The following is a 17,788-nucleotide window of genomic DNA, read 5'->3' on the forward strand; positions in this document are numbered from 1 at the left end:
GGGACGAGGAGAGAAAGAAAATCACAATAAACCCCATTTGACGCTGCGTTTTGCTCTTTTCCTGCACGTTGTTTTTGGGAGGAAGAAGCCGTGCGCAGGGTAAAAACAGCCGGGTTGAATCGCAACGTGTTTGTTAAGTGTCACCGCAGTCTGCCTGTGTTTTTATATGAAGCAGCCTGATTTAATGGGGCTGCCGTCAGCCCGTCTCCCCGCCTCTGGACAGACGATCCTCGCTTAAATTTAGACCCATTAAAGACACCTTTGTGGATATGGAATGGTGCATGCCGCTGGGCCAAGTTTTCAGCCTCTGAAAAACACCGGAATCATGGACAGTCATCCGCTGTAAGTGTGTGTTACTGTGTGTGTATGTGTGTTGACGTTTCCCTGTGGCTGCTTGACTGATGGTGCCGCATTGACAGAGACAGCGGCCAGCCGGCGTGGCTGCTCACTGACCGAGGATCGGGCACTGATACCCGGGGACTGTCACCGAGCCTGCCCGCTGCTGCAGGCGGCTGCTGGGGGTGGTGGGGGGATCTGTGGTTGTGTTATTATGTTGTGTTTGTTGGGATAACGGGGGTGTTGTGTTGACGGCAGAGGGGATATAGCTGCTGTATGTGTTAACTGCTATATTAGCCATGTGTGTGTGGGTGTGTTTGTGACAGAAAACAAGGGCCACGTGATGTTACCATGAGCAGCATTTATATGGAAGTGTTTAATTTTGGTAGGGAGAGGCCGTTTGTGTGTACCCTACAATTTTAAAGTTATCAATGTAATTATTGTAATTATTAATGTAAACATTCTTCTGTTTTAAACGTTTATATTCAATACATGTAATTTATATCTAGAGTTCTCAGTTTAGAATTGGGATTTTACATACACCCTAAATAGACATACACAATCAGTAGCATCTAACTCCTAAAACTATCCTGTTTCACACAATTCTGCTAATAATAAGTCCAAAAACTAAATACACAGTCCTTTTTTTATTTCCTCCAATATTCATCATTGCATGACCCCTCATATTTATATTGTGACCCTTTGTCAGGGTGTGACCCCTAGGTTAGGAATCACGAGACTAAAATACATTTTGTAATGATTTCCATTCAGTACCGCTGAGTATTAGTTAATGATAGTTGTGTATTTGTAGTGTCAAACACATGCAGCATCTGCAAATCCAAATAAGGTCAGAGGGATTTATGATTATGGCTTAAAACATAATCATGATTATCTTGGTCAATACTGAGTTCAAGATTATTACAAAATATCTTTCCTTCGTGAACATGCCACAGCCTGGCTGAGAGGCGAAAGCACACTAAAGGAAAGGGGTGTGCTGGATTTATAACATCTTTACAAAACAGAATGTGGCACAACAACATTGTTATCTCAATTATCGTCTTTTCTTAATGGTTGTTAAGTAAAAATAAATATAAGTAATTGCCAAGTCATCACTTTGTTAAGTAAAGCCTGGTTTATCATGGGGGGCCCCAGGTTCACTGTGATGTAAATTTGATCATTGGTAGTTTGGGAGCTTAAGCAAAACAACCATGACAAACCTCGAATTATAAGCTGGTGTTGTGGCTGTGTCATGTAGAGGGTCCCTCTGTCATTTCAGCACCTTAATTATTAGTTTATTTTGAGCTCACGTTAAAAATATTCTTAAATAAAGTGTTGTTTGAAATAGGGCTGAACAAGTCATAGAAAATGTATCGAAATCGCAATATGACCTACTGCAATTTAAAATAGCAGGAGGTGAAATATTTGGTAAATGTAAAATACGTGTCAAAATACCATCAGCTACAAATTATTAAATTGTTTATTATTATTATTTATTATTAAATTATTTGACCATTATAAAAAAAAACCCAATTGGTACAGATCCTGACAAACAACACACCATAATCACACCATTAATATGCTTTTCAATGAAAATGAGAATAAAGGTGTAAAAATGATCGTTCCCTTTAATATCGCGAATCATATCGAAAACGCAACATGAGTCAAAATAATCACAATTAGATATTTTTTCTAAATCGTTCAGCCCTAAAAAACAGGCATTAAAGCTACTACCAGGTTGTATTATTCCTGTATACCTTAGGAGTCCTGCTGCTCTGAGTCTTTAGATAATGGTAACTAGGACGCTGGTGGTGTTTGGGTGTCAGTTCATTAGGTACAATTAGCTAAAACTAATTCACCCTAAAACAACTGTCCTGCAATAAGTCCTACCATCACCAAGGTTATATCTTTCAGTTTTTGTTGAGCTTATTTGAGAGAGTTTTTTATTCAACTCTGGTTACTAAGTGCTTGTACTTTGTGTCGGTGTTAATATGTGTTATATTCTGCACCTCAACTCAAAGAAGGTGAATGGGATTTAATTCGTGGTGCTCTCACAGCTTTGAAAAGGGACATTTAAAAACATACAACAGCAACACCTCTCTCAACAATCAAATGGCTCAACTACTCTGAATGGTTCACATAACACTGTCGAGGGTTTTTACAGGGACTTTGTCTGTTGTAAAAGTATTGAATTATTGTTGAAGAGAGCTTCGTTTCAGAATAATAATAAGCCACAACCTCATGATTAGAGACTTGAAAAGGTTGATGAAAAAACATTTAGGCTTAAGTTATAATGTACAGCACCTTACTTATTTTGTGTTCATTAGTTTTAATAAATGTTTGTGTGTTGGCTTCATTCTTCTGTGTCCTCACTGTCGCTTCCAGGTGCACCAGGCTTTGTCCACACACTCTGGACAAAGAAGATGGAGTTGAGAGACAAGGTCCTGTCACTCTCAACCCTCGGCACATGAGGAAGGCCTTCAAAGTTATGAACGAGCTGCGCAGGTGACGCACACATCGGTTCTCATCATCACCACGTCTTCTGTACTGTACTAAACCATAACTTAAATTGTAATTTATTTTAAATCTCTTCAATGCCCGTACAGCCAGAGCTTGTTGTGTGATGTGACCATAGTGGCGGAGGACGTAGAGATCTCTGCTCACAGGGTGGTGCTGGCTGCTGGGAGCCCCTACTTCCACGCTATGTTCACAGGTAAGGACCCTCTCCTATGTTTCACTTCCTTACATGCTGTACAATCACGTCCTGTTCAGTCATAGACGTCTAATACATGTCTGTCTACCCACAGGTGAGATGGCAGAGAGCAGGGCGAAGCGAGTGAGGATAAAGGAGATGGACGGCTGGACTCTGGGCCTGTTGGTTGACTACATCTACACAGCAGAGATACAGGTCACAGAGGAAAACGTGCAGGTAAACACACACACACACACATGCCCACATATACATGCATGATGTGAATGCCTTCTCCAGTAATCCCACCCTGCATTTAACACTGTTTTACTTTAATACTGGAACATTTTAATGTCTCATTTCTGAATGCTAAATGGCTCTTGTGTGCAGCATGTGTTATATAGTTGGTTTCACTGGTGTTAATCTGGCTACATAAAGGCTTTTTTAAATCTATTATTATTATGCACACTCACAGAAAAACATATTATTTTGAGTTAGGGGGTTAAGGGATTAAAGTGGATAATAGATTAATCTGTGTTGCAGATTAATGCGTTTAAATCCAGCTTCATGTCAGCCCCCTTTTAAAGCAATTCTTTAGCAAATAACAAAGTGAGAGGTGTTTAATACCTCTAATGATGTTTCATTTTAAAGCCAATAAATATATATTACCACGTATTACTTGGTGGTTCTCTCACACTTGAAATACAACTGAAAAAGTGGAATCGTTTTATAATCAGGGTCGTCTTATATTCGGACCAATACAGTACATACATTTTGTTGATATATTCATATACATTCTCTTTACATTTTAACAGCAATCAATGACTCAAATGCGCCGACAAAATAAGAAAAAAATCAGCTGTTTTTCCTGCAGACAGCCTGTAATCAGCCTGTCTAATTATGTCACTCAGCTGAAATGAAATAATTGTAAGGTTTACCTGCCTGTCTACCCCCCTATCTGTGCTCAATATGCCCGTGCAATCACTGTGTCACTGAGTCACCTGCAGGCTTAAAGTAGCTACTTGCACGAGAATCACAGGAAAGGTAGTTAAATACGGTTTGAGGTATTCATACCATCTCTATCTTCATGCCATTGAGTGGAATAATGAAAACCCAAAGAAAGAGCAGCAAAGGAGGACTCTCTCTCCCAGCACAGACAGACGTGTAATATATACAGTTGGTACAGAATAGACCAACAAAGAATCACAGTGTGTATGCCAATTATAAAGCACTAATTACAGATGCATGCAGATTGTAAAATATAATTAAAATACATGGATATAATTGAACTGTAGATTATATGTATTTAAATCCCTTGATAAATGTTGGTCACACGTTCAGCAATTGTGCATGTCTGCGGGGAAGACTAAACTAAACTAAAAGGAACTATGACATTCTTACTACTGGTATTTATAGTGAAGTTGAAACACAGACCTTGTACTGTAATCCACACAAATGCCCTTTTTATCAGATAAGCCTTTCTAGCAGCCTTGAGTTGAGCAGTTTAGTCTCTCAGTTTTGGAAACTGTTGAAGTGAAAAACAGGTAATTTTTAATTGTATAGGTTTTTAAAAAAGATTATTGTTTTGGCATCTGAAGAGAGACAGGAGATGTTGGGAGGAGAGAGTGGTCATCACCGAATGATTGGCAGACCAGGAGTCGAGCCTGCGATCAGTGCGTCGAGGACTGTAGCCTCTGTACATGGGGCGCCTGCCTTACCAACTGAGCTAAACCAGCGCCCCACTTTATTTTAATTCATCTGCATTATGAAGAACCAAAACCACCACTTCATGCAGCGTATTCTCTGTGTGTGTGTGTGTTTGACAGGCATTGCTGCCCGCAGCAGGCCTGCTCCAGCTAAACGAGGTGAAAAAAGCTTGTTGTGAGTTCCTGAGCTCTCAGCTTCATCCGTCCAACTGTCTGGGAATCCGAGCCTTCGCTGACCTGCACGCCTGCTCTCAGCTGCTCACGCAGGCCAACAGCTACGCAGGTTTGTGTTTGTGTTCCTCTACTACAATGGGTTTGTGTGTGTGTGCGAGAGTCCTGGAGGGTATTGGCTGGTGTGTGGGACAGAATAAGCACAGGAAAAAAGCTGTTTATCTTCAGTCACATCATAGTTTTTACATGACAGAGCAACATTTCACGGAGGTGGTTGGGAGTGAAGAGTTCCTCAATCTGGGCATGGAGCAGGTGTCCAGTCTGATTGCCAGCGACAAGCTCACCATCCCCACTGAGGAGAAGGTAAACACACACACACTCAGGTAGGACAGCACGGCAACATGATTGTACCTGATCTGCTTAAAGTGTGAACTTTTGATTATGTAGGTTTTTGAGGCAGTGATAGCTTGGGTCAACCACGACAAAGACGTCCGACAGGAACACTTGGCTCACCTGATGGAACATGTCCGCCTGCCGCTTCTGTCAAGAGAATACCTGGTGCAGGTATGAGGGTCTGCGTGTCTGATTGTTTTTGTCCGAGCAAATTTGTGCTCTTAAACTGAGTCTGTAACAAAGCATCCAATTAGCTCAGCAGCGGATTACAATTGGTCCAGCTCAACTTTAGCTTTGAGGTATTTAAAATGCAGCTGCAGGCTAAACTGGAACTTGTTCATATTTGCAGAGCCTTGAATAAGCATTCACCCCACCCCCTGACTTTTCACATCTTACAGTGTTACAACCTGGAACACAAATAGACTTATTGAGGCTATTATTATTGCTATTTGATAAACAAACAGAAAAGCAGTCTGTTGAAGGGAATAGGGGGCACCTGTTCTGACGAAGTGGTCTTTCAGCAAAGCACTTACAGCTTAGCTTAGTTTCATTCATAAATCATTTTAAATAGTGTGTAATATCCCTCCATCCTACTTTAAATTTATGGACTATATTGTGTTGGTCGATTACAATAAAATCCATCTTAATATGCAGTTGTAACATGAGAACATACGTAGAAGTTCAAGGGGCTTTTATTTTTTGTGATTGAGAAAAAAACAAAAACTACAACTTCTAAAATTCAATCAGTGTCAAATTAAAATTCAATTGGATGAACAATGCCCATTGTTAAATGCAATTTGAATGCGGGAGCTCTTTTTAAGTTTATTACAAGTTTAATGAGCAGCTCATGTTACTGGTGTTTGATCATTTCTGAGTCAGAATCAGGGTTATTGCCCTGAAGTAATAACTTCATCTGATGGTGCAAACCATAAATAAAAAAACAGAAATTACACCACAGAACATTGAAAGATATAAAAAGAAAAATGATAGAAGATTATAGAATATATATGTTTTAGAAGTGAAGAAGCTGTCTAGTTAATATATAATAATATAATAATATATATATATATAATATATAAAAATATTGAAAAGAGAGTGAAAAGGATAAAGGTTCAACGTATAGAAACATGTTCACTGTACAGAGATCACATCAGTCTTAATAGTGGACAAATCAGGCATGGTAGTATTTAATCATATTAATGAAAAAGACTGAATACTAGTCAATAGATTTGTCAGAAGGATCAGTACATTTCGATACAGTTCAGGCTGCTGATTGGTTCCTCTCTCACTGTTGTGTTGTGTTAGCGGGTGGAGGAGGAGTCTCTGATTAAGAACAGCAGTGCGTGTAAAGACTACCTGATCGAGGCCATGAAGTACCACCTGCTGCCCGCCGACCAGAGAGCTCTGATGAAAACCGCACGCACACGCATGAGGACGCCAGCCTGCTGTCCTAAGGTATTTATGCCGCCTCTGCTGAATTATACGGACTTGCTCTTTATTTATAACATAAAAATGTTAATCAGTGTAGAATTATTCATGTAACGACTGTGCTGTTGGTGTTCTGCGTAGGTGATGGTTGTAGTCGGAGGCCAGGCTCCAAAGGCCATCCGCAGTGTCGAGTGTTACGACTTCGAGGAGCAGAGATGGTACCAGGTGGCTGAACTCCCGACCAGGAGGTGCAGAGCAGGTAGGAAACAATAAAGGGGGCAGGACTCTGGAGACCTCAAGGGCCAGACTGAACCTTCACCTTATCACCAAAGCTCATGATGCGCTCAGGTTGTCCTCATTAACTGTAAAGATTTGAGTTTATCACCAGGACCTCGCCCTCAGACAGCTGATAAAGTGTAAACACCACAGGAAAACGGGACAGGTTTTATGATACATTAGTGTTAAACAGAACACAAAGTTATTGTTTAATATGCTGTGTCCACATCACTTCTGGGATAGATCACAAATCTCATTTACTGGTGAGAATTACGCTGGTGTCCAGGCCTTCTAGTGGGATGTTTAGTTGGTCTGATCAAGTGATTTCCAGTGACTAATGATTAGAAATACACACAAACATCTGATATGAGGTGATATTTTCAGATTTAATGAGTTGATAAGGTTCACAAAAACACATTTTACAAAATTCAGCAGCACACATTTTAATTGAGGACACTGAGGTGACATCCTCCGCATTCGGTTAAAAGGAAGAGTCATTTCTCAGCAGTGGATGTAAACAGAATCAAACCTTGTCAGCCTATTTTAATGTGTTTAATTTAAAGGGACAGAGGCATCAGACTGTCTGTTAGATCGCAATTCAAATGTTGGCATTGAGATCACGTCCGTTTGTGATCAAAATCATCTTCTGAGCTATTCTTGTGTTGATTTCAGCTTTTTGTGTTTGGCTTTTGGTATGTATATTTGTTTACCCTTGTATTTCCTGTATTGTTGTCTTTTAGGTGTGGTGTACGTGGGTGGGTGTGTGTACGCGGTTGGCGGTTTCAACGGTTCTCTACGTGTGCGGACGGTCGATTGCTACGACCCAATGATGGACCGCTGGACGAGCGTGAGCAGCATGCAAGACCGCAGATCGACGCTCGGGGCCGCTGTTCTCAACGGGCTCCTGTACGCTGTGGGGGGCTTCGACGGCAGCACAGGTGCAGTTGTGTTCGTTAAAATGTTGTTTTTTTTTTGTTATTGTGACACTGAATCCCTTCAGGCTTTTATTTTGAAACCAGGAAATTATCTGACATGTGATTTGTGTGTTTGCAGGTCTGTCTACAGTCGAAGCATACAATGCAAAAACAGACGAGTGGTTCCATGTGTTACCCATGAGCACCAGACGGAGCAGTGTCGGCGTGGGTGTTGTCAATGGTGATTACAATTTCAAGTTTCTATTTTTACAGTCAGCATTTAGAAATGGATGAGAGGGTAGACAAAAGAATAGAACATACACTTATAAAACACACCAGTCCTGCGGGGAATACAATTTTACCGGCTTGAAACTGGAGCAATGTTGTGTTATTTATATTCTTTAGCGCTGTGATGACCATAAAATGCAGGAAAAAAAGCATGCGTAGTGTTTATATAGGAGCTCAATAGGAAGAATAAAAGGGTAATAGAGAGATGGAAGAAATACTATATAAAACACAAACACAAATTTGTTTATAGTCCAAAAACTATAGTTTTGGCCCACTGCTGTGTTTCCCTTTTTAAGAGCTTTGTGCATTTGTCCTGTGTATTTCAGGGATCCTGTACGCAGTAGGAGGTTATGATGGTGCGACCAGGCAATGTCTGAGCACAGTAGAAGCTTACAACCCTAAAAGCAACACATGGAGCTACATCGCAGAGATGGGCACGAGACGAAGCGGAGCAGGTAAGTGTGTTTCTCCTGTAAGACATAGTTATGCCAGTCCGTTGATAAAAACAGTAAAAGTCAATGTCCTCCTCAGGTGTTGGTGTGTTAAAGGGCTTACTGTATGCTGTTGGGGGTCACGACGGACCGTTGGTGAGGAAGAGTTGTGAAGTTTATGATCCGGCCTCGAACAGCTGGCGACAGGTAGCAGACATGAACATGTGTCGACGCAACGCAGGTAATGAAGACCGTCTGTCCGCCAGTCCTCCTCATGTGTGAGGTGTTAGACGTCCATTTATCTTCACTTTCCGTATATGTGTGTGTGTGTGTGTGTGCAGGTGTGTGTGCTGTAAATAACGTACTCTACGTAGTGGGAGGAGACGATGGCAGCTGTAATTTGGCCTCTGTGGAGTTCTACAATCCAAACTCGGACAAGTGGACGCTACTGCCGACCTGCATGAGCACAGGACGCAGTTATGCAGGTGTGTAGGCAAACTGGTGAAAGGTGAAAACTGGGTTTACTGCGTATCATGAAAACTGTGCGATAGCGATATCTTTGTCTTTTTTTCTTACCACAGGTGTGACAATGATCGACAAGCCCTTATGACTGCTCTTGACACCTGCCACTGATTCTGAGCAGAGCGTGTTCTCCTGCTGAATACTGATCTTGGATCTGTCTATGACGCCAATGCTTCGATGTTGGGCAGCATTAGCACAGGCACTGACGAAGATGAAGAAAAATGACAAGATTGTTGCTGTTGAGGACGTCGATGAAGATTTTTGCACTTAACCTGCACGAAAGGGGGGAGCTGTGACAAACAAAGGGGGGGACAGAACCCTTGTTTTACTGCCCTCCTGGCAGGACTGCCGCAGCGACTGTACCACTACGGTGTCATTGAACCGCTACTGATATGAAGCTACTATAACTGCAAAGTTAATTTAACATTAGTAATGTTAACATGAACCAGCTCAGAGAGGAAAGGGAGGCAGAGACGGACCACTGGGGACTGAAATCTTTGTTTCTCCTTCGTTTTTATCCTCCTGAAAAGTGTTTAAGTCTGAGTGTGTGTGTTTGTGTGTGTGTGTGTGTGTGTGTGTGCGCGCTTGCATTTAAAGGTGCTCCTTTGCTTGCACATGTGAGCATGTGTGTTTGTGTGCATCTGAGTCTCTGTGTGGTGGTCTGATGCCGCATGAATGCACTCCGTCTGACCTCTGACCTTTTACAGTGTTGCAGTGTGCCTGAATGTTAAATTACACCCCTGCCTTCCCTCTTCTTCTCCTGTGTAACTCGTCGAGTACTGTTACAGGACAAGTTACAGCTGGACTCGGCAGCTGTTCTAGGATAAAAAATAAACTATTTAAGGACTGACTTTAGATCGGTGAAGGTGGGTCGGAATTAGTTCAGAACATCTACGTGAGAAGCAGTTGCAGAAAATGTACATTTCTTCTAAAAAAAAAAACAACCTCTCACTGGAAAACATCTCTTCTGGTAAAGGAGAGGAATCATTCACGTTGCCAAAAACAGTGACGGAGGGAGAAGCTGTTTGGGATAAAAACAGTGGATGTATCAGTGCTTTACTGTCACCTGGCAGCCATCTTTGCTGGGGTTGTGACCACTAACGACAGCCTGAACTCTGCATGGTCCCCGATACCCTCCTCTCCTTTTGGTGTAGCAACCCTATTAACTACTGCACACCCTGACGTACTATGAATGTGCCAATTTTAATATGTCTCTTTATTTCTGTCTCTCTTCTTTACTACTTTACTAATCTGTTCTCTCTCTTTCTGGAAAGTGACCAAACCTGCTCTTGTATTTCTTTTTCTTCAGTCTCTTTCTCTTCCCTCTGCTCCTATATTGAAAAAAACAAACCCTGCTATAATAGTAACTGGTATCGCTGTTTCTTGTCAGTGTATTGAGGAATGTCATGTAGGCTAATGACTTTGCAAATGTTTCATTACTTGTTTTATATTATCATTAATAAATATGCTTCTTGTATTTAAAGCTGTGAAATGATATAATCTGTTTTTAAAACTTTGCCAAATCAGTAAAATATTGAAATGGAAAAACATTTTGTGTGAGAGTTTAATAATTGTTTAGTGAGTCATTTATTGCAATTCCATATGTCACCATTGGTGTTGGGTATTCATATTTATACTTTTTATGTCAGAGCTGCTGTTGTTGTTTTTCTTACTTTCAATTAATTTACACACTAATAGTTAGGTAAAGAATATCAAACTCTTAAAATTCAATAAAAACTATTAATAAAAGAACTAAAGATTTAAAACAATAATACAATAAATTATGTACACCAAGGCGTAAACCTGTGTAAACAATATGTTATAAACACAGCATATACACAGGAAAAAGTATAATTAATATCAAGTGTAAAGTGACATTTGTGAATGAATAAAATGCAAACAAAGATGTACGCCATAAGATTAAGTTTGATACAGAAAGTATGAACAGGAAATATTATTTTTATTTCTAAAACAGGTTGGTAAATAAACAAAGCAATTATTTTTCACCACTTTACATTAATTTATTTTTCTAAAACCATTTACAACATCTCCCCAATGTTGAAATTGGAGTTGCACTTTGTTGTTAAGAACATTAAAGACGGAAAAACACACCTATGACTCAAAGTTCTCCTGACCACCCCATCTCTTCCCTCATACGGCCCATTCAACACTGCGGACGTTATGAAAGCCAAGCTCGCCTCTGATTGGCCGTTGCTGTAGAAACCTCCAGTCTCACTATCATCACTCCATCACGCGGACCAATCAGCGAGTCCGCTCTGCCCCTCGACGTCAGTCTCCTTTCCTCTCGGCCAATCAGATTACTCGATATTACTGTACTTCACCCGGCCCGACCGCCTCTCGCTCAGGTAGACGGGACAAACCGCGAAAGGTGAGAGTCAACCAACCGTTGTTTGCTGCAATTGTTTTATTTAGCTGAATTCTTTGCAACGTTTGCTAAAATATAGCTGTTGTTCGTGTAATTTGAGCGAAGACGGGAGGCACAAATTGGGCTGCGATTTGTGAAATGTTAAAAGGTCTGTTTAGTAAACGAAAACACGCAGCTGTTGTTAAGTAATAATCATGTAATAGTGGAAGTGTTCAAGCGTTAGCTAGTGATACTCAAAACCGTTAAATAGGAGAGATGCTGGGGGAAACACAGAGAGGTAGTGGGGTGTATCAGCTGTTAAAGTTTATTCTTTTTAAATGTAGCGAATTGTTTGACAACTGCTGTTGCGCCAAAAGTCTGTATGCAGTGTGATGCTGCATGTTCTGTATATTATGATCATATTATATTAGCAACAATGTTATATTATTGTGTATCAACGTTATAGTGGGCAACTTTATAGAAAAATAAAAATAATCGATCGTAATGTGATGGTATTTCAAGTTGAAAGCAATTAATGCTTGATTAAGTGCGTGCCGGCTGGGTATAATGGCTTTAAGTTCAGCAGTGGTGAAATGTTACGTGTCAAACATAATGCTATGGTACTATGGTACTATTTCCATATCATGCCAGTTTTTATTCTTATTTACCATTACATTTTAGAGGTGATGATGTACACCTTACTACATTTCTTTTACGACTAAATTTACAAATTGAGATTTTACTCCAGAAACATAGAATCCATAAATTTGATGCATAATTATAGATTTAATCACGTGTTTAAAACCTTATTTATATATTGTAAACTAAATGATAAGTAGACATTAAGGTAAAAGGTGCTAAAAACTACAATAACTCAGTAAAGCTCAACTGATGAACTTTTGATGAATAAATATTAAGAACTAATTGTGAATTATGTGTAAAAGTGTGTGTAAACGTTCTTTGTTGTGCTTTTGAATTGTGTCATCTAATGGACATTTTGTTCCCCTGTAGACTTTGATTATTTGTTGTTTTCCTTTCTTGAACTCTGCTATATCAATTAGAATGGATTATTTCCCTCTAGTTTCTCTTCTATTTTTAAATTAAAAAGACAAACTTGTAGAGGGGTAACACACCTGAGAATATCATCAGCCCACCTGTAGCTGTAATCACTTCAGAGTTAAGCATGTAACACTGTTTATGTTTTTCCCAGTCTTCTCCAGACCTGCAGTCTCCTCACATCATTGTCCATCATGGCGGTGAACGGCACGGCAGACATCCTGAGCTCTGCCTACCTGGCGGTGGAGTATGTAGATGCAGCGCTGCCAGAAAACCCCTTCCAGCCCTCCCTTAAACATGCCTGGGGCTACATGCTGGACAACTACACCAAGTTCCAGATTGCCACCTGGGGGTCGCTCATCGTCCACGAGTTCATCTACTTCCTGTTCTGCCTGCCTGGTTTCCTCTTCCAGTTCATGCCCTTTATGCAGAAATACAAGATCCAACAGGTTTGTGAAGGTTTATGGTTGTGTTGATTTTCTCCTAATATATACAGTATGATGACGCTCTTGCTAATCGACTTGCTCTCTGTCTATGGCTGTGTGTGTAACGCTCAGGACAAACCAGAGACCTGGGAGAAACAGTGGAGATGTTTCAAGATGCTGCTGTTCAACCACTTCTGCATCCAGCTACCTCTGATCTGTGGGACTTACTACTTCACTGAGTTCTTCAACATCCCTTATGACTGGGACTCCATGCCTCGCTGGTCAGTGGAGGTTAAATAACAACTGAACACATCTTTTGCAAAGTACATGAGATTTACGACAGAGAAGTTATTCAACATCTACTCATATATTTTTTCTTTTCTTAGCATGCTAGCAAGTTAAATTTTATCCATGACTGTGCTAAATATGAGAACCGTAGAAACGTTTTCACGTTTCACATCACGTTTAAAATGATGTGTCTTTGCATAGTCATACAAATATTAACATGGAGCTCTTGTACAGCAATAAATTCTAAATAGATCCTAAAAAGGCTGTTACCTTGCACATGTTCCTTGTGATGCCTTTATCAATTTGCTTTGCACCAGACAAAAAACATGCATGTGATGCATGTAAATCTACTATACATGTACAAGAAACAAAAGACATGTTGTCCTCAGGATAAATCAGAAATGACATATCAAAAAGGTGCCAGTTTTTAAATTTTAACTTAAATTATATAGATGATAGATATAACTAAACTTGTTTCTTTAAATGATTATGCAGAGCTTGGAAATAAACTGGATATTAAATTTTGATAGGATATGTTTTGACAACTACACAGATTGCAGTAGAAAGAAAACCACATACAAAATGATCAAACTGAGTTCCATGTAATTTAAACTGGGGCTGAATCGAATCAGATTTCTTTGAGTCGAATTCAATACAAGGACTCGCAGCGCTGAGACATGGAGAGCACAGAGGGTGGGAGGGAGGAAGCGGGTGATCGCGGACTGAAGTGATGAAGCCTGATGCTCCTCTACAGCTCTGTGTGAAATATATGAAGTACAAAGCAGATTGGAGTCCCGTTAACAGTGACAGACACACAGAAAGATCCGTGTGATGAACACAGATCCACGTTATTAAACACCTGTGACCTCTCCGCGCTGCGTTATTGTAGACTATGATGAACTGATCGCAGGTTACAGCTCCTGCTCGTGTCATTCACAGCATGTGGAGACGTAGGTTATTCTTTATAGTAACTGTGAGTGGAAATACGGACAGATCGCAATCTGAAGTTAACCAACAGCGCATGTCACGGAGAAAAAAAAACGACAGCTCGACTTGAGAATTTCAAGTCGACTGAGGGTTCACAGACAAATAATTCGACTCATCGACTTTCAGGAGGCAGCCCTAATTTAAACTGATATGTGTTTAAAAGTTTAACAACTACTTTTGCTAGTTTTTGATTACAATTTTCTTGTTATTACTTAAAAAATAAAATACACAACATAACATAAAATAATTGCATACAAACACATTTATAAATGCAGCATCTTTCATTAATAAAATGCAGCTTAAAAAGCGATGGGTGGCAGGGGGTGGTGCAATTAACTTAACATTCACCTCGTCGATTGAATGTGTATGAATGATTGTGCATGTTTTTGTGTCGTCTCTTCTTGCTAACTCACCTTTGTGTTGGAGGAACTTCAGTGGAATCCAGTGTGCTTTTTTCCTAATGATCACTTTCCCCTCTCTGCCTTCTCCAGGCCTTATGTCCTGGCTCAGTGCTTTGGCTGTGCTGTCGTTGAAGATACCTGGCACTACTTCCTGCATCGCCTGCTGCATCATCGCAGAATCTACAAATACATCCACAAAGTCCACCACGAGTTCACAGTGAGTAAAACACACAAGTGAGGTGATAAGTAAACACAAACACTACATTCTCTTGCTCCTCTACAGTATATCATTCCCTCACTCCCACATCAAGTGACTACACACATGCATTTGTCTTCATATCAGCCTCTCTGCTGTCCCTCAGGCTCCTTTCGGCATGCAGGCAGAGTACGCTCATCCCGCTGAGACTCTCATCCTTGGAGCTGGTTTCTTCATCGGCATCATGCTCTTCTGTAACCACGTGTTCTTCCTGTGGGCCTGGGTGTCCTTCCGCCTGCTGGAGACCATCGACGTCCACAGGTGGGACTCAAAATCAAACACAGAGTTATGTTAGAGGGTGTATTTTTATTTAGACTTTAAAGAGAGCTAAAAATAGAGAAACAGAGCAGAAATGTCGCTTATTTAGCTGACAGACTGCTCATTGTTGTCATGTTAATTGTGACAGTAACTTGCGAGGTCAAACACTAGAGGGCCACAGAGAACACCAGATGTTATGTCATGTTAGGCGGTCAATTTATTAGGCAACAAAACTCAGCTCACTGAAGCACTGTCAGTTTATTATTTTGGTATATTTTTGGTGATATTTATGGTTTGCTCTTTCTTTTTTTTGGATTACATACATAGTTTATGCTTTATGCATCACAGACTGTGGTGGGAGAAAGAGTACCACAATTTCTATATAAATCATACAAGCCTGCAAATGTCTTTCAAAACAAATTATTTTGTACTTGTATTTTCTTTTATATTTATATATTTTTTATTTTATTTGCATACATTTTAAATGGATAGAAAGTTTGTACTTGAGTAGGTAATTTCTCTTGTGTTCTTAGTTATGGTAGCAAACTTTGTATGTTGCTTTTAAAAAAAATATTTCACTTATTTTTTCATGACAAACTACTTTACTCCAGCTCATATCAAAGGTGCCTGATGATATGTGCCACCTCTAAAATGTAATAATTTCAACATGTTTCCAGCCATAATTTGCACCATTTTCTGCTGTAATAATTTCGATATTTATTTTTTTCCATAAGGCCCTCTAACAACATACAGACAATGCTTCTTTTTTTACATCAAAAATGAATTTTGAAATAGTGAAACAATAGTTTAGTCACTGAGTTTTATTTACTACTGCAACACACTCTTGATACACAACAGCAGCAACATGAGGACAGAACCGAAACAACTGCAGCCTATATAGTACCACCATTACAGATATGATCACCTTTTTTATCAGTACTTATTCCATCGGTCTTTTCGGTTAAAAATATTGACTCTTGGGGAGCTGGCTTAGCTCACTTGGTAGAGCGGGCTCCCCATGCACAGCGGCTGCAGTCCTCGTAGCACTGATCGCAGGCTCGACTCCCGGTCTGCTGATCATTTGGTGCATGTCATCCCCCACTCTCTCCTCCCAACATTTCCTGTCTCTCTTCAGCTGTCCAATCTAAATGTAAAAACAGGAAGAAGAAAAACAAAATGTGTGATTGCCTTGTATGATTAGCTGACAGACTTTAATGCCTCCTATTTTCTCGCTCCCTCTCAGCGGTTACGACATCCCTCTGAACCCTCTCCACCTGATCCCGTTCTACGCCGGCACCCGCTTCCACGACTTCCACCACATGAACTTCGTCGGCAACTACGCCTCCACCTTCACCTGGTGGGACAAGCTGCTGAAGACGGACAACCAGTACAACAAGTACATGCTGAAACAGGGCGACAAGAAGGAGCAGTAAACCCCTCAATACTTGTGGGCATACACACACACACACACCTGGACTGTCAGGAGGAGGGAGGAGGCAGCTGTATAGACACACACAGAGCTGCTTTCCTTCTCTGTACACTCAATCAACCACACACACTATAGATGTACTTTAGTGAATGATGATTTTATTCTGAATCGGACTGCAGGTTGACTTCAGTCTGTGCCTTTCTGCAAAAGAAGTATTTTTGTCTTCCTTTGTCAACCGCTGCCTGCTGAATAAAAACCATCAACATCCTCATTTTGATTTGTTGTTTGCTTGGTCATTGAATGACAAAAAAGTTGTACCAATACGACTCTCTTGTGAATTGCTTCCGTTTACCTCTGAATGTCTGAGCACTTTAACACTTCCTCTAAGGTTTAACCGAGTCAGAATGACTTTGTGTTGTTATCTGCAGTTCTGTGGAAACTGCTGAAACTCAGCACTGACTTCTGAAACAAGTCAGGCATATTTGATGCAAATGCGTGTACATTTTTGATGAAAAAGGATCGGCTCATGTGTCACTATTTTGTCTAAGACTGTAAAAATACATAAATAAATGCTGTTTTGATTTTACAAAAAGAAACCTGGAAAATGTTTTGTTTTTCACATATTAGAATAAATATATATGAAAACTGCTTCCTGTTTTTATTACAGATGGTCTATTACTGACATATAGACACATGTCTACAGAGAACGAGATCTGTGAGCGTTCAGGCTTTCATATTTACATTACATACAAGAATCACAGATCTGAATCTTCTTCGTGAGCAGATTTGTTATTTTTCTGTAGACACATAAGTGTGTATTGGTGGGGAAGTGGGTGATTTAGTGAGTGTATTCTGTAGGTTCCCTCCATCTCCTTTCTGCTGCACTGTGGACACACCCCTACTGCCTCCTCCAGCACACAGAGCTGCGTCAAGTCAGCCAGCAGCAGCAGCGGGCACAAACAGGAAGTAAGGGAGTCTAAGATTAAGGGCAATAATTGAGACAGTAAACATGAATAAATAAATACATAATATAGTGAAAGACATTCAAAAATTAATTCTTAAATTAAAGTGGAAACATTTATCATTTAATTCTATGTTGTTGCCACTCTTTTTTTTTTTTTTTACTAGTCGAGCCATCTTAGGTTTGGTTTCCACCAGATGAGTCCAGTACG

The 17,788-nt window shown here is 40.2% G+C and overlaps 2 protein-coding genes across 3 annotated transcripts; both read left to right on the forward strand.

Annotated features, from left to right (window-relative positions):
* Nucleotides 1-10,685, forward strand: klhl2 (kelch-like family member 2). Of its 2 annotated transcripts, XM_069665351.1 has the most exons (15): nucleotides 1-342; nucleotides 2,719-2,838; nucleotides 2,940-3,046; nucleotides 3,141-3,262; nucleotides 4,849-5,011; nucleotides 5,153-5,262; nucleotides 5,347-5,463; nucleotides 6,598-6,747; nucleotides 6,862-6,979; nucleotides 7,737-7,934; nucleotides 8,050-8,151; nucleotides 8,525-8,653; nucleotides 8,730-8,870; nucleotides 8,971-9,114; nucleotides 9,211-10,685. In XM_069665351.1, the coding sequence occupies exons 1-15, from the start codon at nucleotides 275-277 to the stop codon at nucleotides 9,237-9,239; spliced, it is 1,818 nt and encodes a 605-aa protein (XP_069521452.1). In that variant the 5' UTR covers nucleotides 1-274; the 3' UTR covers nucleotides 9,240-10,685. The 2 variants fall into 2 exon arrangements, with proteins under 2 accessions (XP_069521452.1, XP_069521450.1); XM_069665349.1 differs by having other exon boundaries at nucleotides 4,849-5,262.
* Nucleotides 10,686-11,527: 842 nt separating this feature from the next.
* Nucleotides 11,528-17,212, forward strand: msmo1 (methylsterol monooxygenase 1). Its single transcript, XM_069666295.1, has 6 exons — nucleotides 11,528-11,540; nucleotides 12,727-13,021; nucleotides 13,130-13,278; nucleotides 14,764-14,890; nucleotides 15,036-15,190; nucleotides 16,431-17,212. Exons 2-6 carry the CDS (start codon nucleotides 12,767-12,769, stop codon nucleotides 16,618-16,620), a joined length of 876 nt encoding a protein of 291 aa, XP_069522396.1. The 5' UTR covers nucleotides 11,528-11,540; nucleotides 12,727-12,766; the 3' UTR covers nucleotides 16,621-17,212.
* Nucleotides 17,213-17,788: the final 576 nt, after the last annotated feature.

The sequence above is a fragment of the Semicossyphus pulcher genome, unplaced genomic scaffold (genome assembly GCF_022749685.1).
Source record: "Semicossyphus pulcher isolate SPU_LCO1_2020_fin unplaced genomic scaffold, fSemPul1.0.p SCAF_17, whole genome shotgun sequence".
In the NCBI taxonomy this organism is placed as follows: Eukaryota; Metazoa; Chordata; class Actinopteri; order Labriformes; family Labridae; genus Semicossyphus; species Semicossyphus pulcher.

What these genes read in the sequence shown, in the direction of transcription:
- klhl2 (XM_069665349.1), top strand. Translation starts at nt 275, where the DNA reads ATGGTGCATGCCGCTGGGCCAAGTTTTCAGCCTCTGAAAAACACCGGA. An exon ending in CAAGAGAATACCTGGTGCAG is followed by an intron (nt 5,464 to 6,597) that starts GTATGAGGGTCT and finishes GTGTTGTGTTAG; the next exon opens with CGGGTGGAGGAGGAGTCTCT. An exon ending in CGCCAGCCTGCTGTCCTAAG is followed by an intron (nt 6,748 to 6,861) that starts GTATTTATGCCG and finishes TGTTCTGCGTAG; the next exon opens with GTGATGGTTGTAGTCGGAGG.
- msmo1 (XM_069666295.1), top strand. Translation starts at nt 12,767, where the DNA reads ATGGCGGTGAACGGCACGGCAGACATCCTGAGCTCTGCCTACCTGGCG. An exon ending in AGAAATACAAGATCCAACAG is followed by an intron (nt 13,022 to 13,129) that starts GTTTGTGAAGGT and finishes TGTAACGCTCAG; the next exon opens with GACAAACCAGAGACCTGGGA. An exon ending in AAGTCCACCACGAGTTCACA is followed by an intron (nt 14,891 to 15,035) that starts GTGAGTAAAACA and finishes GCTGTCCCTCAG; the next exon opens with GCTCCTTTCGGCATGCAGGC.